This window comes from Tachyglossus aculeatus, chromosome 16, assembly GCF_015852505.1.
Source record: "Tachyglossus aculeatus isolate mTacAcu1 chromosome 16, mTacAcu1.pri, whole genome shotgun sequence".
Lineage (NCBI taxonomy): Eukaryota > Metazoa > Chordata > Mammalia > Monotremata > Tachyglossidae > Tachyglossus > Tachyglossus aculeatus.
The window spans coordinates 30,011,764-30,033,551 of NC_052081.1; the positions used below are offsets into that span (position 1 = coordinate 30,011,764).

Consider the following 21,788-nt stretch of genomic DNA (forward strand, 5'->3'; position numbering starts at 1 on the left):
ACCCTGAGAAGTCCCTCACCTGTTTGGTACTTCAGTTTCCCCATCTATAAAGCCATCATGGCCTAGTGACTAGAGCACGGCCCTGGGAGTCAGAGGAACCTGAGCTCTAATCCCGGCTCAGCCACTTGTCTGCTGTGTGACCTTGGGCATCTTACTTAACTTCTCTGTGCCTGTTACCTCGTCTGTAAAATGGAGATTAAGACTGTGTGCCCCAGGTGGGACATGGACTGTATCCCACCTATATAGTTTGTGTTTACTCCAGTGCTTAGAACAGTGCCTGACACCTAGTCAGTGCTTAATACATACAAAAAAAAAAAAACTATCTTGATTTTGGACCAACAATTCATTTTGATTTGACATATATAGGCCTACTACTTGCTATACTTTCTAATAATTTAAACACACAAACAGTTCTATGCAGATACTGTGTAGATTCTAAGGAAGTTAATGAAGTTCACCTGCCATCTAGTGGCAGTGAAACATAAAACATCTTTTGAGAGCCAACTATGCATACCTAAAATATTGACAGCCTGACAGTCTTCGTGCGGCAATTGTCTGGGTTTCAAAGTGAAAAATAAGAATCCTTTCCACAAAACCTATGATTACTTCTATGATTATTTTCTATGATCATTCTACGATCATTTTAAAAACTGGATACATTTTAAAGCAGAAGCTCCAGATGAACACCAGAACTTTAAAAAACAAAGCAGTAAAATGAGTAATTTCATTAAGCATGCCATAAACAATGTTAAAAGGAACTAAGTCACTCATTGGGAAGGGGTTCACTGCTTCATTAGAAGCAAGAGGAGCTTCTTAAATAGCTTCCTGAGTGGACACCATTCATTCATTCAATAGTATTTATTGAGCGCTTACTGTGTGGAGAGCACTGTACTACTACTACTACTACTAATGATGTTATTTGTTGAGCGCCTGCTATGTGCCAAGCACTGTTCTAAACAGAACAGTAGATAGATAGAAGGTTGTCAGGTGGGGTTGTCCCACATGGGGCTCACAGTCTTAATCCCCATTTTACAGATGAAGTAACTGAGGCCCAGAGAAGTTTAGTGACTTGCCCAAAGTCACACAGCTGACAATTGGCAGAACCGGCATTAGAACCCATGACCTCTGACTCCCAAGCCTGGGCTCCTTCCACTAAGCCATGCAACTTCTCCTAAACGCTTAGGAAGTATGATATAGCAACAGAGACAATCCCTGCCCACAATGGGCTCACAGCTGTGGTAGTGCTTTGCATAGTAGCCAGAAAACACTTTACTGCCTGCTTGTTAGCATTTTAGCATATCTTTGGGCCACCAAATAGCCCAGGAGTATCCACACTGGTTCACAAGTGTTACGTGGCCCTTCACTTATGTCGAGAACCCACTTATGTACATATCTTTAAATTATTTACTATAAATTACTTTTTTATTCATATTAATGACCACCTCCCCCTCTAGACTGTAAACTCATTATGGGCAGGGAAAGTGTCTGTTAATTCTCTTGGATTGTACTCTCCCAAGCACTTAGAACAGTAAACTCATTGTGGGCAGGAATGTGTCTGTTGGTTGTTGTACTGAACTCTCCCAAAGGCTAAGTGCAGTACTTTGCACACAGTAAGCACTCCATAAACACAACTGAATCGATGAACGGATGAATGCTCATAGTAACTGCTTAATAAATACAATTGATTGATTGATTTGCTACGGGGCTCAAGGTTCATTATTTCACTGCCACTGTAGCGGGCTGTGGGATGCCACTGATCCAGGCTTTTTGGTAGGGGAGGTAGTCCCGGCCCAGGTGCCACACTCTTTCTGCCCCTCCCTTGTACCTTGGTTGAGCCTTGCTCACCATCGCTCATTCCTCTTCCTTCTCCCAACAAGGAACCATTCCAGTTAAAGGAATTTTTTTTAAAAATCTGCAGCTCCGGACCACATTATGTTTTTGGTTTGTGGTTCATGACAGTGGAATAACCCTAAATTGTTAAAACCCAGCTGGGACAATTAGACCACAGGCTATCTCAGAGGAATTTTGGACAAAAGCATATAGGCTCCAACTCTATGTGAACAGCAAAACGATGCTTTTAGATAGGTCATTACGGGCAGGAATGTGACTGCTAATTCTGTTGTATTGTACTCTCCCAAGTGCTTAGTACAGTGCTCTGCACACGGTAGGTACTCAATAAATACCACTGTTTGATCGACTGATATCACTTTAGTGAGTCAATAAGATAGTAAAGGCTAGGGAATAAGCAGTTCCTGCACACAGAGTACTGTTTTGGGCATTCTGAAAAACTAAAAAATAATAAAACTCCTGATTAAAATCAAAATATAGAATGAAATGTAAAATTGGAATTTTGCATGTGACAGGTGAAATTGAGGACTACAAAATGAACATGAAATGAATAAGTTTCTATAAAATACACCTGTAATATTCATTGAGCACGTGCTATATGTGGAGCATTATTCCAACCCAGTGCTCTGAAGCGTTCAATAGAAGCAAGACACTGTACCTATCCTCCAGGAGCTTATCATTTAATGGGTGAGTTTGGCAAATCCTGGAAATACTTCCTGAATTATGTAGTTCTTCAAAAAATACCTTAGGAGACTAAAAAAAGGCACCTGTCATATTTAGCCCATTGTTAACAGGTAACAGGGCACAGAGAAGTTAAGTGATTTACCCAAAGTCACACAGCTGATAAGTGGCAGAGTCAGGATTTGAACCCATGACCTCTGACTCTCAAGCCCGGGCTCTTTCCACTAAGTGATGCTGCAATGCCACAAAGCCTAATTACAAAACCCCATACAAGCTTTAATTTGTCCTCCTGCCTCTTAGAAATGTTGGTTTTAAAAAGTTGTCTTCTGCATCATGGCTCAAAAATGAGAAGTTACGTTTCTAATGTTCTTGCAGTTATAAAGCAAAGGAAGTTGGTGAGTATAAAGGTAAAAAGATCACACTAATTTCTAGGTTGTTAAAATTAAAGTTTAACATCAATGCTTATTTAGATTCCTCATCGTGAAATACGAGAAATAACCCCATTTACCAATCACCGCCAATGGGGAAATTGACCTCTTAATTTTTTGGCTAACACTGGTTTTCCAAGAACACATCTACACAATTCAGGGTGTGCCACATATACAACAAACTAATGGCTTCGATATGACCCTTAAGAACAATTTAACAATGCCACTTTGGTTCCCCAATAGCACTGAAGTTTGCCATATTGCTTTTACACATCTAAAATAATATTTTATGAAAGAGTACTCACCTTGAACAATTTTAAAAGCATTTTTCTTTTTACTTAAATACAGAATATACAATTTTCTAGTTTCAATTATGAGTACAAAACCAGCCAACTGAAGCTGAAATAAGACAAAGAATGATCCTATAAAGTTTGAAAAATCTTAAGGCTGGAGAGAAATGTGACCAGGAAGCAAGAATGTAAGCTCCATGGGACAGGGATTAAATCTTTGACTTCCATTACGTGTATGTAAAACAACTGTTCAATATATACAGGGGACATTGATTCTGACTCAGTATTATCTCCTTCTGCCTCACTGAGTGGTCTTTGGATCTGGCTTCTGTGATCTTGCCCATAGTTAAAGAACAGTGCTTTAAGAAGACACAATCTTCCTTTTTACCCTCTAAATCCTGGCTTTTTACAAGTTTGCTATTCACCCAACACTCCCCTGCATGGACAGGGAGTCACTTCATATGGATTCCAACACTGAGGATGGGAGCGGTGGCAGGGTATGCCACATGTAGCCTTATTAAAAGCACATCTCCTCCAAGAGGCCTTCCCTGACTAAACCCTCATTTCCTCTTCTCCCCTTCCCTTCTGGGTCACCTTCGCAATTGGATCTGTACCGTTTACTCACTCCGTCCTCAGCCCCACAGCAATTATGTACATATCCGTAATTTATATTAGTGTTTGTACCCCCCTCTAGACTGTGAGATCAGTGTGGGCAGTAAATGCGGCTATCATCTCCGTTATGTTACATTCTCTCAAGGGCTTCATACAGTGCTCTGCACACAGTAAGTGCTCAAATACAATTGATTGATTGTTGATTTAACAACAATTCTTGACCCTCTCTTGCACAGGGAGATGAGCAAAGGTTTAACCTGGCCTGGAGGGGAAAATCCAGTGCTTAATCAGGCGGCAAAGGTTGTTCTGGTAACTACATGATGCTTCCTGATTGCTGGGAAGGGATTGAGCAGAACTCAAACTCTCTGCCCCACCCCTTCTCCAAATCAGCAGAGCTGAATTAGAACTGATCCAAGTAGCTGTACCTCTTTTCCTAGACTTATCAAGGGTGTGGTTCTCAACATTCTACAGAACATAACACTGAATTTCCCCTTCCACTCACCAATTTCAAGAGTCTGATAGTTCCACAGAGTAGCATAATATAGCTGTTGCTGATTTAAACATGCTTGAACTTATCATGGAATTAAACAAGCCCCATTTACCTAAATAGCTTAGCAACTTTTAGCCTCTCTGGTTTTGCATCCACTTCATCTTCAGAATCATTTTCTTCTTGGTGCATTGTGGGTGTCTGATCGTCTGCCATCTACATGGATAAAAAACAAACCAACATTGCATCATTATGTTATCTTTCACCGGATTCTAAAGAAAAACTTGCAAGAACACATACTCGTTTTGACAGGTTAGGAGTAGATAGCTGTATTCAGGATCTAGGGTTTGCTGTTACTAAAGGCGGGTCACCAGACAAACCTAAGCACAACAGTCTCAAAGATGAAAAAAATATATGGCGTCCTATCGCCCGCTATAGCACTGCAGGTCAGCAATCTGAAACAACTGTGATCTCCTTGCTCTCCAGTACTGCTACTGCCTTTTCCTACCTCCTCTTCTAAAGCCCAGGTCAACTACTGCCCCCCCCCGCCCCACCTCCTGCCCTCCTGAGAAGCCGTGTGGCCTAGTGGAAAGACCATGTGCCTGGAAGTTGGAGAACCTGGGTTCTAATCCTGGTTCTAACACTTGCCTGCTGTGTGACCCTGGGCAAGTGGCTTAACTTCTCTGGGTCCCAGTTTTCTTATCTGTAAAATGGGGTTCAATTCCTGTTCTCCTTCCTACTTAGACTGAGAGTCCTGTTTTGGACAAGGGCTGTGCCCAATCTAGTTACCTTGAATCTATTCCAACATTTATTTCTCTGCCGAGAAGCAGAGTGGATCAATGGAAAGAGCCCGGGCTTTGGAGTCAGACGTCATGGGTTCAAACCCCGGCTCCGCCAATTGTCAGCTGTGTGACTTTGGGCAAGTGACAACTTCTCTGTGCCTCAGTTACCTCATCTGTAAAATGGGGATTAAGATTGTGAGCCCCCCGTGGGACAGCCTCATCACCTTGTAACCTCACCAGCGCTTTGCACATAGTAAGCGCTTAACAAATGCCATCATTATTATTTGATTATTATTTTACTACTCTGTTTGGCACATAGTAAAAGCTTAACAAATACCACTATTTCCACCACAGTTTTGCTTTTCTCTGTGACTCTGACACTTTTCTTTCCTTCCTTCCTTCTCTCATTCTCCTCACAGACTTCAGTGTTTTCAAAGATATCCCAGCGACCTGTCAATTGCCTTTTTTCCCTTCTCAGCTCTGCAGATCTTCCACTGCACTCTTCTTATCCCTTCTCATCAACGCAACTGACTGTGCAATTTCTACCCTCAACAACTCCAGAATGCTGCTTCAGCCACAACCTCATTTGCCCCACTCACATTCATTCATTCATTCAATCGTATTTATTGAGCGCTTACTGTGTGCACAGCACTGTACTAAGCGCTTGGGAAGTACAAGTTGGCAACATATAGAGACGGTCCCTACCCAACAGTGGTCTCACAGTCTAGAAGGGGGAGACAGAGAACAAAACAAAACATATTAACAAAATAAAATAAATAGAATATGTACAAGTAAAATAGAGTAATAAATATGTAAAAACATATATACATATATACAGGTGCTGTGGGGAAGGGAAGGAGGTAAGGCGGAAGGATGGAAAGGGGAGGAGGGGGAGAGGAAGGAGGGGGCTCAGTCTGGGAAGGCCTCCTGGAGGAGGTGAGCTCTCGGTAGGGCCTTGAAGGGAGGAAGAGAGCTAGCTTGGTGGATGTGTGGAGGGAGGGCATTCCAGGCCACGGGGATGACGAGGGCTGGGGGTCGACGGCGGGACAGGCGAGAACGAGGCACGGTGAGGAGATTAGAAGCAGAGGAGTGGAGGGTGCATGCTGGGCTGTAGGAGGAGAGAAGGGGGGTGAGGTAGGAGGGGGCGAGGTAATGGAGTGCCTTGAAGCTGAGGGTGAGGAGTTTTTGCCTCATGCGTAGGTTGATTGGTAGCCACTGGAGATTTTTGAGGAGGGGAGTAACATGCCCAGAGCGTTTCTGGACAAAGACAATCTGGGCAGCGGCATGAAGTATGGATTGAAGTGGGGAGAGACAGGAGGATGGGAGATCGGAGAGGAGGATGATACAGTAGTCCAGACAGGATAGGATGAGAGCTTGAACGAGCAGGGTAGCAGTTTGGATGGAGAGGAAAGGGCGGATCTTGGCAATGTTACAGAGGTGAGACCAGCTGGTTTTGGTGACGGCTTGGATGTGAGGGGTGAACGAGAGAGCGGAGTCGAGGATGACACCAAGGTTGCGGGTCCCCCCCGCCATAAAACTTCTTTCATTCTTTAGAGATACTACCGTTCTTCAGACACCCCCTTCCACTTATTCCACACCCCAGTTAGACTTCCTACCTAGCAACCCTCCATTAATGCAAAAATCCACACCCACACCACTCTCTTCACTGAACTCGACTTCCTATACCTTTGATGATCTCAAACCGGAAACACCATCACCTTCCTTTGCTTCGTTTCCTCCTACCACAGAATGCTGTTTGGTGGCAATCCACACAGCAGATCAACTTCTGCCACTTTAAATTCACCTTGACTTGCTATAACTGTCTTTTATGCATTTCAATCCCGCCCTCTCATGCCCACCACCAGTCATTTCAGACGTTTTTATGGTATCTGTTAAGTGCTATGTGCCAGGCACTGTACTAAGCCCTAGAGTAGAGACAAGCTGATCAGGTTGAACATAGTCCCACATGGAACTCAGAGTCTTAATCCCCATTTTCCAGATGAGGTATCTGAGGTAGAGAGAAGTGACTTGCCCAAAGTCACACTGCAGACAAGTGGAGGAGCTGGGATTTGAACCCAGACCCATGTTCTATCTATCCACTAGGCCATGCGTCTTCCCAGCCATGAGCCCCAGAGAAATTGCTGCATATCAACGTCTCTTCCACAGCTGAGTGTTGTATGGGCGGTTATGAAGCAGTAAGACAGGAACTTTCATGGCAAAGGGAGAGAGCTGTAAATAATGACATTCTTGGCTTCCTCTCACCAAGACCAGCAAACTGGGAAGCATTCTAAATAATGCTTTTAAAAGTCTCTACCCCTCTCCCCACTCAATGCTACAGGTTATTCTGCTGAATGCTAACCAGCATGGTCCCAAAATTTAATGGGCTCACAGAGACTATTTTAGTGGCATAAGAAGGCAGTTGATGGACTTGAGCAGATAGAATACTGGACTAGAACATGTTTTCTGATCTTGTTTCTGCAGCTAACTTGCTGGGAGACCTTTGGATCTTTCAATGACTTAGGTCAATGCCTCAGTCCACCCCTCTCTGCCCTTTTTTTAAATGGTATTTTTTAAGTGCCTACAATGTGTCAAACACTGTTCTATGTGGTTGGGTAGGTACAAGTAAATTAGCTCGGACACAGCCCCTGTCCCACATGAGGCTCAGAGTCTAAACAGGAAGGAGAACAAATGGCTGTAAAATGGCTGAACACTTTTCCCCTAGCTTATTTTATGACAATATTGAGTAGATTTGATCAGAAAGAATACTACTGACGACAAGAACTGAGTTCTTTAGATAGAAGTTTTAGATAAGTACAGCTTCTCTAAAAATGCAAAGGTATTGTTTCATAATATTGCCAGGAAATGACAAAACATATATGAGTGTTCTGTGATACTGTTTTATCATGCCAAAATTGAGTGGTTTCATGGGAAATGGAAACATATTTGCATTCTAGAATTCCTTATGTATTGGTCTTTCAGAAAAAGGAAGATTTTTTTCCAATGCCTTTCTTCCAAACGATCACCGCATTCTACGGAACAGAAATTACTGCTCAAATTCTGCATTAAATGCAGGAGTCACCTTGCCTATATTACATATGTTCCAGTATTAGTAAGCCCTCTACTCAAATTGCAAACTAAATCAACCCCAGGTATCCCTGAAAACTGAACTGACTAGCATTTACTTTGCCTTTCCAAAAGTCCTTTTCTCAGAGGAATCAATCCTTGGACGTTGATAAACAAGAAATGGAAGCTCTTTGGTTCAAGTAAAAATATGTTCAATGTGACTCCAACTCAGGCTTCCCAAACCTTCCATAATTGTGATATTTTTTAAGTCCTTACTATGTGCCAGGCACTGTACTAAGTCCTGAGGTGGATATAAGCAAATCTGGTTGGCCACAGTCCCTGTCCCCCATGGGGCTGACACTATCAATATCTGTTTTATTAACGGAGGCCCAGAAAAGTGAAGTGACTTGCAAAAGGTCACACATCAGACATGTGGCGGATCTGGGATCAGAACCCAGGTCTTTCGGACTCCCAGGCCCGGGGTCCATCCATTAAGCCCCGCTGCTTCTCCTCTACTCCTTTCCTCTGGCTGCTGCCAGGGCAATTTTTAATAATTTAACTGGGTTTTGAACATAAGTGTAACTGTCTCACATCTTCAGTATTTACTAAGCACTTACCATATGCAAAACATTGTACTAAACAAGAAGAGAATACAGGTGCAAGTCGTCACTTCTGGAAGGACTAAAAGAAAACAATCTCTTCACTTGCACAGTAAGTGCAAGTTTTTCGACCCTCAATTATAAAATAAACTATGTTGCACATCTTTTTGGATGACACTAAAACCCATGTCAGATCTGGGATAGATCTTTAGGGAACTTAACTGGATGCCAGTATAACATTAAACAGCCTTCGAATACCACCCAATTATATTCAGAAAATCTGATTTTTAAAACAAAAACTTTTAAAAGGTGTGGATATAGTATATTAGAAAAAGATTAATAATTTCCTTGAAAGACTGTTGGACAACTTCCTGTTCAAGTCATTATCTTTGAACCAGATTACATCACCACAAACACCCACAAAAAAAGCACTTGGTGAGATAATACATCACTCCCAGGGTCCATTTTCCAACATAGCAGAGAAGCACTGACCCAAGTGGCCATATTTTTTTATGGTATTTGTTAAGTGCTTACTTGGTGCCAGGTACTGTACTAAACACTGGGGTAGATACAAGATAATCAGGTTGGATACAGTCCCTGTTCCACATGGGGCTCACAGTCTTACTATCCACTTTATGGACAAGGCAACTGAAGTTAAGTGACGTACCCAAGGTCACACAGCAGACAAGTGGTGGTGTCAGAATTAGAATGAAAGTCTTTCTGACTTCCAGGCCTGTGTTCTATCCACTAGGCCACGTTGTTTCTAATTTGCTGATAAAATGATTGAAAGCAAGGTGAAAAAGGGCAGTGACACTTGCTGGGTAGTAATAAATTAGTCCAACCTTCATTCATTCATTCAAACGCATTTACTGAGCACTTACTATATGCAGAGCACTGTACTAAGCGCCTTCCTTTACAGTGTATCCTCAAAGCATATATTACATTGTGGGCCGGGAATGTGTCTACCACCTGTTACCCTGTACTCTCCCAAGAGCTTACTACAGTGCTTTGCACACAATAAGCATTCAATAAGTACAATTGATTGATTGATATTCAAGTGTGGGGTGAAATCCCTCGGCTCTGAAGTCAAGTTTTTCAATTCTCTATCTTACTGATCTTCAGATGATTAGGTGGAGACCAAAGTCCTTTCTCGGTGGCAATCAAATCTAGCTGCCTTTCTTAAAAATGGCGGTGAGGGCCCTGGAGAAGTAGAAAATCTAGTGCCAAAACATCAATGCATCAATGGCATTTACTGAGCGCTTAATGTGCACAGAGGACTGCACAGAGAAGCAGCATGGCTCAGTGGAAAGAGCCCGGGCTTGGGAGCCAGAGGTCATGGGTTCTAATCCCAACTCTGCCACGTCTGCTGTGCGACCTTGGGCAAATCACTTGACTTCTCTGAGCCTCAGTTCCCTCATCTGTAAAATGGGGATTAAGACTTTGAGCCCCAAGTGGAACAACCTGATCACCTTGTATCCGCCCCCCCCACCCCCAGCGCTTAGAACAGTATTTTGTACATAGTAAGAGCTTAACAAATGCCATTATTATTAATACCTAACGTATTAGAGAAGCAGCGTGGCTCAGTGGAAAAAAGCATGGGCTTTGGAGTCAGAGGTCACGGGTTCAAATCCCAGCTCTGCCAATTGTCAGCTGTGTGACTTTGGGCAAATCACTTAACTTCTCTGGGCCTCAGTTCCCTCATCAGTAACAATGGGGATGAAGACTGTGAGCCCCCCGTGGGACAACCTGATCACCTTGTAATCTCCCCAGCGCTTAGAACAGTGCTTTGCACATAGTAAGCGCTTAATAAATGCCATTATAAAAAAAATAACGTCCGCAGAAGCAAAGCACAAACCGGAGTCTCTCTGGGGCGCGATTCTTTCAGAAAAGAGAAAAGATACAATTTTTCTTGGAGGAAGGGAAAGAGTTGGGACATGAACGGAACCGTAACCCGGGGGGTCGCGGGGCGGAAATGGGTCTGTTAGATTGCGGGTAGGGTCCTCTCCCGAGCGTTCAGCCCAGTGCTGTGCACCATGTAAGTGCTCGGTAACTGGAAGGAGAGGGAATGGGAGAGGGCGGCCAAAACGTGATGGCAGAAGTTACCGTCCGCAGACCAGGAGTCCGGGAGCTGCTACCGTCCGTGGTCAGGGCTGCAGGAGGGATTGGGAGGACGCTCCGCAAGAATCGAAAGCGGACACTCCCCGGGAGGCGTGGTCTGGAGAGAAGGAAGCGTGGTTTGGAAAGAAGGGGTGTTGCTTCGACAGAAGGGCGTGTCCTGGGAAGAAAAGGGCGTGGCCAGGGGCATGGCAAGTGGCATGGCCACGGCCGGAGTGGGCACGGCCTATCCAGGGGACGAGGCCAGAGGCGGTGCCGGAGGCGGTCCCCACCATAAGCCCCTCCTCCGGCCCGGGAATGGCCCACGTTCAACCTGGAAGGCCGAAGTAGTCTGGCTCAGTGGAAAGAGCACGGGCTTTGGAGCCACGTGTCTGCTGTGTGACCTTGGGCAAGTCACTTAACTTCTCTGAGCCTCAGTTACCTCATCTGTAAAATGGGGATTAAGACTGTGAGCCCCACGTGGGACAACATGATCACCTTGTACCCTCCCAGCACTTAGAACAGTGCTCTGCACATAGTAAGTGCTTAACAAATGCCATCATCATTATTATTATTATTATTCTCGGAGCCTCAGTTACCTCATCTGTAAAAGGGGGATGAAGACTGTGAGCCCCCCGTGGGACAACATGATCACCTTGTACCCTCCCAGCACTTAGAACAGTGCTCTGCACATAGTAAGCGCTTAACAAATGCCATCATCATCATTATTATTATTATTCTCGGAGCCTCAGTTACCTCATCTGTAAAAGGGGGATGAAGACTGTGAGCCCCACGTGGGACAACATGATCACCTTGTACCCTCCCAGCACTTAGAACAGTGCTCTGCACATAGTAAGCGCTTAACAAATGCCATCATTATTATGATTATTATTATTCTCGGAGCCTCAGTTACCTCATCTGTAAAATGGGGATGAAGACTGTGAGCCCTCCCGTGGGACAACCTGATCACCTTGTAACCTCCCCAGCGCTTAGAACAGTGCTTTGCACAGAGTAAGCGCTTAACAAATGCCATTATTATTATTAAGTAGTCATGGACCCAATCAATCATTCATTCATTCATTCAATCATATTTATTGACCGCTTACTGTGTGCAGAGCACTGTACTAAGCACTTGGAAAGTACAAATCGGCAACAAGCAGAGACAGTCCCTACCCAACAACGGGCTCACAGTCTACAAGGGGGAGACAGACAACAAAACAAAACATGTAGACGGGTGTCAAAATCGTCAGAATAAGTAGAATTATATGTACATCATTAACAAAATAAATAGAATAATAAATAGAATAATAATGACATTTATTAAGTGCTTACTGTGTGCAAAGCACTGTTTTAAGCGCTGGGAAGGTTACAAGGTGATCAGGTTGTCCCACAGGGGGCTCACAGTCTTAATCCCCAGTTTACGGATGAGGTAACTGAGACACAGAGAAGTTAAGTGACTTGCCCAAAGTCACACAGCTGACAATTGGCAGAGGCAGGATTTGAACCCATGACCTCTGACTCCAGAGCCCATGCTCCTTCCACTGGGCCATGCTGCGTCTTACTGAGCCACGCTGCTTCTTGTAAATATGTACAAGTAAAATGGACTAATAACTCTGTACAAATATATACAAGTGCTGTAGGAAGGGGAAGGAGGTAGGGCCGGGGGGAGAGGAAAAAGAGGGCTCAGTCTGGGAAGGTCTCCTGGAGGAGGTGAGCTCTCACTAGGGCTCTGAAGGGAGGAAGAGAGCTAGCTTGGCGGATGTGTGGAGGGAGGGCATTCCAGGCCAGGGGAAGGACCTGTGCCGGGGTAGAAGGCGGGACAGGCGAGAACGAGGTACAGTGAGGAGCTTAGGGCAATGGAGCAGAGTGTGCGGGCTGGGCTGTAGAAGGAGAGAATGGGGGTGAGGTAGGAGGGGGCGAGGGGATGTACAGCCTTGAAGCCGAGAGTGAGGAGTTTTTGCTTGATTTTTAGGTTGACAGGCAGATTTGTAGGTTGACAGGCAGGCAATCAATCAATCAATCATATTCACTCACCTAATTATTGTTATTATTATACATCACATATATGGGGAAGCAGCATGGCTCAATGGAAAAGAGCCCGGCTTTGGGAGTCAGAGGTCGTGGGTTCTAATCCCGACTCCGCCACTTGTCAGCTGTGTGACTTTGGGCAAATCACTTCATTCATTCAATCGTGTTTATTGAGTGCTTACTGTGTGCAGAGCACTGTACTAAGTGCTTTGCTTCTCTGTACCTGTTACCTCATCTGGAAAATGGGGATTAAGACCTTGAGCCCCATGTGGGACAACCTGATTACCTTGTACCCCACCCCACCAGGGTTTAGAACAGTGCTTGGCACATAGTAAGCACTTAACAAATGCTATTATTATTATTCATTCATTTAATCGTATTTATTAAATGCTTACTGTGTGCAGAGCACTGTACTAAGTGCTTGGGAAGTACAAATCAGCAACATGGTCCCAGGGTCCCAGGTTTTGGACAAAAGTGTAACTGTCTCACATCATCATAATAATAATGATGGTATTTGTTAAGCACTTACTATGTGCCAAGCTCTGTTCTAAGCTGCTTCTATTCATTTATTCATTCATTCAATCATATTTATTGAGCACTTATTGTGTGCAGAGCACTGTACTAAGCGCTTGGAAAGTAGAATTTGGCAACAAGTAGAGACAACCCCTACTCAACAATGGGCTCACAGTCTAGAAGGTGGAATTCTATTATTATCGGGTCTTTTCCAGTGAGGTTTGTTAAGCACTTACTACTCGCCGGACACTGTACTAAGGGAAAGCCAGTCAGGTTGGACAAAGTCCAACAGAGAAGCAACATGGAATAGATTAATAATAATAATAATAATAATAATAATAAATAATAATAATAATAATGCTAGTACTTGTTAAGCACTTACGAGGTGCCAAGAACTGTTCTAAGCCCGGGGGTAGATACAAATTTAGCAGGTTGGACACAATCCCTGTGCCACCTGGGGCTCACACTCATAATCCCCATTTTACAGATGAGGTAATTGAGGCACAGAGAAGTGATGTGATTTGCCCAAGATCACAGAGCAGACATGTGGCAGAGTCAGGAGGAGAACCCATGTCCTCCTGACTCACAGGTCTGTGCTCTATTCACTAAGCCATGCTACTTAGGAGTCAGAAGGACCAGGGTTCCAAACCTGACTCTGCCATTTGCTACTCTGCCACTTTTGTGTGACTTCAGGCAAGTCAGTTCATTTCTAAAACTGGCCCCACCAATTATCTGCTGTGTGATCCTGGGGAAGTCACTTTACTTCTCAGTGCCTCAGACTGTGAACTGATTGTGGGCAGGGAATATGTCTGATGTTATATTGTACTCTCCCGAGCGCTTATTACAGTGCTTTGCACATCGTAAGCATTCAATAAATACGACTGAAGGATTACCCCACCTGTTAAAGTGGGGATTGAGACTGTAAACCCCATGGGAAACAGGAACTGTGTCCAACTTGATTATCTTGTATCCACCCCAGCACTTAGTGCCTGGCACATAGTAAGTGCTTAACAAATACCATCATCATCGTTCTCTGTGCCTCAGTTACCTCATCTGTAAAATGGGGATTAAGACTGTGAGCCCTATGTGGGACATGGACTGTGTCCAAGCTGATTAGCTAGTATCTTCCCCAGCACTTAGTACAGTACCTGGCACACAGTAAGTGCTTAACAAATACCATTAAAAATGTAGTGTCAATCAGTCAATGTATTGAGTGCCTACGGTGTGAAGGGCATTATACTAGGTGCTTGGGAGAAGACTATGTAGAGTTCTTAGACCTGGGTCCTGTTGCAAGAAGTTTTCTAATCTAGCAGGGGAAGAAGAAGGAAAAAGAGCTACCTAAAGTAGATAAGTAAACTCGTTATGGGTGGGGATTGTGTCCACTAATTCTGTTGTATTCTCCCAAGGACTTAGTACAGTGTTCTGCACATAGTAAGCAGTCAGTATCATCAACTGATTGATTTATAGGGTAAGATATGAACATAAGTGCTATGGAGGGTTGAGAGTACTTTAATGCTTAGCTGGTACAGAAGCCCTGAAGTGGCAGTTGGTGAGATAGAAACTGAAAAGATTAGGAATTAATCAAGGAAGGCTCAGTTGGAGGAGATGAAGCTTCAGAGTGGCTTTAAAGATGGGCTCTGCCAGATACGAAAAGTGGTCTAGGTGAGGGGAGAGGGGAGAAAAAGACAAAGTGAGTAACCTGAGAAGACCAAGGATTGGGATCTGGGCTTTATTAGGAGAAGAGAGTGAATAAGTAGGGAGAGATTTCTTTGAGTGCCTTAAAGCCAAAGGTTAGGAGCTTCTGTTTGACATGGAGAGGAATGGGCAACTATTTTAAAGATTTTCATTAGCTGGGAGATATGTGCAAAAAGGCATCTTAAAAAATGATTGTCAGTAATGTGAGGTGTATGTATGGAGAGACTGAGACTGGAGGCAAGAAGGTGAATCAAATCCAGAAATAACGATACTTTTTAAGAACCTAATTATATACCAAGCCCTGCAGTAGACACAAGATAATCAAATCAGACACAGTCCTGCCGTAAATGGAGGTCACAGTCCAAAGGTAAGAGTAACAGACATTTTATGACTGTTTTACAGTTGAGGAAACTGATATACAGAGAAGAAATGAGAAGCAGCATGGCCAAGTAGATAATGGGCCTGGGAGTTAAAAGGACCTGGGTTCTAATTCTGACTCTGCCACTTGTCTGCTTTGTGACCTTGGGTAAATCACTTAACTTCTCTGGGCCTCTGTTACCTCATCACTTAGTACAGTGCCTAGTACATAGTAAGAGCTTAACAAATCCCATAAAAAGTGATTGTTTTTCCCCCAAGGTCACACAGAAGGCACGTGGCAGGGACCAGAACCTAGGTCTTCTGACTCCTGGGCCTGTACTCTTTCCACTGGGCCATCGTAGTGGCCAAGATGAAGGCAGTTTGGATGAAGAGAAAGTGATGATCCCACAAATGTTGTGAAAGAAGAACAAGCAGGATTTGGAGACAGACTGAAATATGGGAGTTGAAAGAGAGAGGATTCGAGAATAATGTGAAGATTGGGGGGCTCTAGAAGCAGGGTGGATGGTGGTGTCGTCTCTGACCTTGCGTTAATTACGTAACCTATCTGGCCTCACTTTCCTCATCTGTAAATGGGGATTCAATATCTGTTCTCCCTCCCTCCCTCTTATACTGTGGGACAGGGACTGAATCCAACTTGATTACCTTGTATCTAGCCCCAGTGTTTAGTAAAGTGTTTATCACATAATAAACATCTAACATACGCCATATTATTATTATTACTATTATGTGAGTAGAAGTTTAGGCTGAAGAGAGGATTTGCTTGGAAAGGTGAGTTCAGCTTTGGACATACTGAAGTCCTGCAGGAAAATTATGGTGAGATGTCCTGAAAACAGAGAAAATGAGAGAATACAGAGAAGAGGAGAGATGCAGTGTGGCCTGGTGGAAAGATCACAGTCCTGAGAGTCAGAGAACCTGGGTTCTAATCCCAGCTCTACCACATACCTGATTTTGGGCAAGTCACTTAACTTCTCTGTACCTCAGTTTCCTCATCTGCAAAATGGGATTCAATGCCTGTTCCCCTTTCTTGGGGGGTATGATTCTCTTATATCTACTCCAGTGCTTGGCCCATAGTAAGCTCTTCACAAAAACTATTATCATTATTGTAATAGTATAATAATGATATTACATCATGGCTAGTGATTTGGGAATCGTACACATAGAGGTGGGATTTGAAGCCATGAGAGCACATGAGCTCCCCAAGGGAGTGAGTGTAAAGCCAGAAGAGAAGGGGATTAAGAACAGAGCCTTGAGCAACAACCCACAGTTAGGAAGCATGAGGCAGAAGAAGGGAAAGTGAAAGAGAAAGGAGAGAACTTCCTCAATAAAACCACACCTGAGTGTTTCTCGGAAAAGGGTATGGCCTTCGGTGTCAAAGGCAGTTGAGAAGTCCAGGAGGATTAGAACAGAGTAGAGCCTGTTAGGTTTGGAAAGAAGAAGGACATTAGGTGTATTTTGAGAGAGCAGAGTGAGTTAAATCTTCATGATCACTGAACTAGGAGCTTGGGAGAGTATAAATGAAGCAAATAGTTTTCCCCCCGCCCCACCCCCAAGAGTGTGAGCTCATTGCGGGCAGGGATTGTCACTCTTTATTGCTGCATTGAACTTTCCCAAGTGTTTACTACAGTGCTCTACACACAGTAAGTGCTCAATAAATATGATTGAATGAATGATAGGATGTAGAGTTGTAGTAAAGAGTTGGAGGGAAGGATGTGGAAGCAATCAGTGTCTGCAACCAGGCTGAAGAGTTTGGAGAGAAGTGGGAGGATTGGGATGGAGTATAGCTGGATGGTACACTATTAATAGTAGTAACTGTGGAATTTTTTAAATGGTACTTGTTAAGGACTTGTTGTCCACCCTAGCAGCACACTCCAGCAGAAGCGGCATTGACTGCACTTATCCAAAGGCTTAGCATAACCGATTCCATTGTGTGCCAGGCTCAAATACAGGGTATGTGAGGAATAGGCGCTGGCCTCGCGAAAGATCCCGTAATTGAGGAGGGCTGACCGTGATCAAAGCGCCTATGCCCTGTCTAAGACGACCACATCCTGTGTGGGCGATGTCTCCTGATAACATCTCCTGACAACAGGGTGCCAAAGTTTCAAGCACGCAGAAGTCCTTTTGTGTAGCTCCGATGGGGAACCAAATAAAAGGGAAGAAGCCGCTGGAATCAGGGCTGTTTGTCACTCATACCTCTCAGGAGGTGAATGGGCAAGCAGTGAGCTTTCCTACCTCTACTGTTGTATCTGAACTCATGTCTCCAAGTCATTATTCCTATCTGTGGCACCACCTTGGGTTCTCATTAATTCTTATTTATTGAGCATTTACTGTATGAAGAGTACTGTACTAAGCGCTTGATTCTCGAACCCTGCGGCCGATTTACACTGGTTAACTTATTTTGCCCTCTACTTGTCGCTAACAGGCTTACTATATACCAGACACTGTACTTAGTGCTGGGGCAGATACAAGATAATCAGGTTGGACACAGTCCCTGTACAATATAGGTCTCACTGTCTTATACCCATTTTGTAGATGAGGTAACTGAGGCACAGAGAAGTGACATGGCTTGCCCAAGATCACACAGTAGACAAGTGCTGGAGCAGGATTAGAACCCAGATCCCCTGACTCCCAGACCTAGGCTCTTCCCATTAGGCCAGGCTGTTTTGTTAAGTGCTTTCTAGGTGTCAAACACTGTACTAAGTCCTGGAGTAGATAGAAGAAAATCAGGTCCCACATGGGGCTCCTAGCCTAAGTAAAAGGGAGAACTTCTCTGTGCAGATGAGAGAACTGAGGCACAGAGAAGTTAAATGACTTGACCAAGGTTATACAGCAGGTACACGCAGAGCCAAGATTAGAACCCAGTTCCTCTGATTCCCCAGCCTGTGCTGACCATCACCTTCACCAGTAATCCCTCCATTTTAGGCACATATGGGGAAATTCCCCAACATTTACACGTTGCATCAAGAGGTGAAGGATTTTAACTTCATCTCTTCACTTTTATCCATAATGTGACTAACAAGGGAATAGGCAGGGGCAGGGAGACTGAGTCTGGTTGCAGAAATCTAGCTTAAACCCCGAGCAAGCAGTGTTACTTATAAATCAGGGTTTGTGCCATGGCACGCTTGTTCAGATGGGCTCATGTTTCAGGAAATCGTTCCTTAATTATGCATTTGTATTTCAGTCATAATACTTCTGCATTCTGGTGGAACGGAATTTCTACTTCATCCCTGTGCATATCTCAGTCAGTCAGTCCATTGATTGTGCACTGTGGGCAGAGTGATGGACTAAGTACCCAGGAGAGTATAATAGAAGTTAGTCTAAATGATCCTTCAGGGATTTTACAATCTAGTGAGGGAGACAGAAACTTAAACAAAAGATAGAAATACCAGAGAATAAAAAATGTATTTTTGAGTACTGTGGAAATTATGAGTAATAATAATAATGATGGTATTTGTTAAGCGCTTACTATGTGCAAAGCACTGTTCTAAGCACTGGGGGAATACAAGGTGATCAGGTTGTCCCACATGAGGCTCACAGTTTTAATCCCCATTTTACAGATGAGGTAACTGAGGCACAGTGAAGTTCAGTGACTTGCCCAAAGTCACACAGCTGACAAGCAGTGGAGCTGGGATTAGGACTCATGACTTCTGACTCCCAAGCCTGTGCTCTTTCCACTGAGCCACGCTGCTTCTGTATAGTACCTGTATAGTACCTATATGCTTATCCGATGCAGAAGGGCTGTAGTAATTCTTGTTACCAATTGTATCCTCCTCCTTCTACTTGCTCTCATTATTTGTAAGTATCTATTAGTGTGACTTCAGCATTAGATTTTCAGCTCTAGAGGGCAGGGATAGTACCTTCTGTTGCCTGTATGCCCTCCCAAGTGCTTGTACAGTGCTCTAAACCAAGTGAGGAATTCAACAATAACATTTATTAAGTGCTTACTAGTGTCAAATGCCATACTAAGCACAGAGGTAGATACAAGATAATCAGGTAGGACATAGTCCCTGCCACATGTGGAGGGAGTAGGATTGAATCCCCATTTTACAGATGAGGGAACTGCAGCACAGAGATGTTAAGTGTCTTGCCCAAGGCCACACAGCAGGGAAGCAACATGATGTAGTGGATACAACATGGGCCTAGGAGTCAGAAGGTCATAAATTCTAATCCTGGCTCTGCCGCTTGTCTGCTGTATGACCTTGGGCAAGTCACTTCACTTCTCTGTGCTACAGTTTCATCCTCTGTAAAATGGGGTTTGAGACTGTGAGCACCACGTGGGACGGACACTGTGTCCTACCCGATTTGCTTATATCCACCCCAGTGCTTAGTACAGTGACTGGCACATAGTAAGCACTTAACAAATGTCATAATTATTATTGTTATTAAGTGGCAGAACCCATGCTCTTTCCACTAGGCAATGGCCCATCCCATAACTTGTTATTGGCTGAGAACTTTTATTATTACTATTGTTGTTATAAAGCATACAGTTGGTTTTTTCTCTTTGCACATCACTGTACTAAACATTAGGGAAAGTTAAGGGTATCTCACTTTCTAACAAGGGGAGAGAGTAATTTTAAATCTGCAAGAAGGACTTCAGTTTGAATTTTTAATAGAGTCTACGAGATTAAGATAAACTCATTATCTTAATTGAAGATTTAGTATCAGGTTTTCGACATTAATTTCCAGCCTCCTAATTGTCAGAGAACCAAACAGATGTCCTCTGGGACCCATGAGTAATGTACTCTAGGGTTCTTTACATATCTGGTGCATGAAGATTCAGATGATGACATGAGCAGATGATCTATATTTGGTCCTGACACCCATCTCCCACTGGGGTGTCATAGGAAACTCATGATGGCCTTTGATTACCAAATAACTCTTCTCCAGTGAATGGTGATTGCTAAAGAGAATGTATGTACACCACTTGAACAAATAGTGGTCCTGAAAAATTGTCCACCTGGTCAGTATTCAGTGCCAGCGTCAGTGGGTTTTTAATTATTATTCTTGCTGAGTTGACTTCTCTCAAAAACAAGCTAGTACTTTTTTTAATGGTATTTGTTAAGTGCTTATTATGTGCCAAGTACTGTACTAAGTGCTGGGGGTAGCTACAAGCTAAGTAGGTTGGAAACAGTCCATGTCTCGCATGGGGCTCACAGTCTTAATCCCTGTTTACAGATGAGGTAATTGAGGCCCAGAGAAGTGAAATGACTTGCCCAAGGTCACATAGCAGACAAGTGGCAGAGCTAGGATTAGAACTCAGGTCCTTTTGACTACCAGGCCCATGCTCTATTCACTAGGCCATACTGCTTGGGTTCTATTTCACTCTTCTCAGGACATAACCCAGTCTCCCCTTTTTTGTTGTTGTTGTAAAATTGGGGGGTTTTATTTATGCAAACCTGGGATAGAAAAAGAGGAAAGGGAGAGTAGAAAGAAGGAAAGAAAAGGGAGATAATTAACAAAGGAAAGAGAAAGCTGTTCCTTCTAACAGATAACATTAAAAAAATGCAAGAGAAACACACTATATCAAAACTACTCCAATTTTTCCTCTAGAACAAAAGCCAAGAATGTGTGTTGTAACTCCAAGACAGAGAACCTGCCAATCTCTGTGAGAATCAATCAATCACTGGTATTTATTGAGCACTTCCATGTGCAGATCACTGTATGAAGTACATGGAAGAGTACAACAGAATTAGCAGATATGCTTCCTGCCCACAGTGAGCTTATAGTCTATGCTATATCCTAGATTTAAAAGAGGGTTCTGTATATAACAGCTGAAAATGGACATAAGTGGTATGGGTGGCATTTGGGTAGATGCAGTGTGGGGTGTTGGGAATTAATTGGGGAACGCTTCCCGGATGAGGGAGGATTTTTAGAAAAGTTCAGAAGATGGCAGACTGAAGAACTGTGAGCTGGAATGCTATAGTAATAATTCACATTTCAAATATAGTGAAACAAAGTGAATCAAGTTTTTAAAAATGGAAAACACATGAATAAATAAGAAAATGTCAACTTAGAATTTGATTTTTTTTTCTTAGCTTGTATTTTTATCAATTGACTATTTGGATATATTGGGAGTGTCCATTTCTAAACAGATTCTGGAATTATTCATAAGAATCATGAAGTCATTGCATCTCTTTTAGCCTTTTTTTGGATTATGATCACACCTAGAATTAAGCAACCAAGTTTAAATATTGGATGATTATGCCCAACGATATTATCATCCACTTGAAAATTGATGCCACTCTGTGAACTCATTCGTCTATTTAGAGAAATGTCAGCTCAAAATGCGCCTA

General features: G+C 43.4%; 1 protein-coding gene across 5 annotated transcripts in view; it reads right to left on the reverse strand.

Annotated features, from left to right (window-relative positions):
* The window catches only part of CASP7 (caspase 7), a 101,221-nt gene that overhangs the window by 16,334 nt on the left and 63,099 nt on the right, over positions 1 to 21,788 (reverse strand). For 3 of the 5 annotated variants that reach the window (XM_038758143.1, XM_038758145.1, XM_038758146.1), the window contains one exon: positions 4,462 to 4,562. In XM_038758143.1, coding sequence (XP_038614071.1) covers positions 4,462 to 4,562 — 101 coding nt within the window. Of the gene's footprint in view, positions 1 to 4,461; positions 4,563 to 9,457; positions 9,484 to 10,893; positions 10,970 to 21,788 lie in introns of those variants that run through there. The other 2 variants (XM_038758144.1, XM_038758147.1) reach the window with 2 other exon arrangements.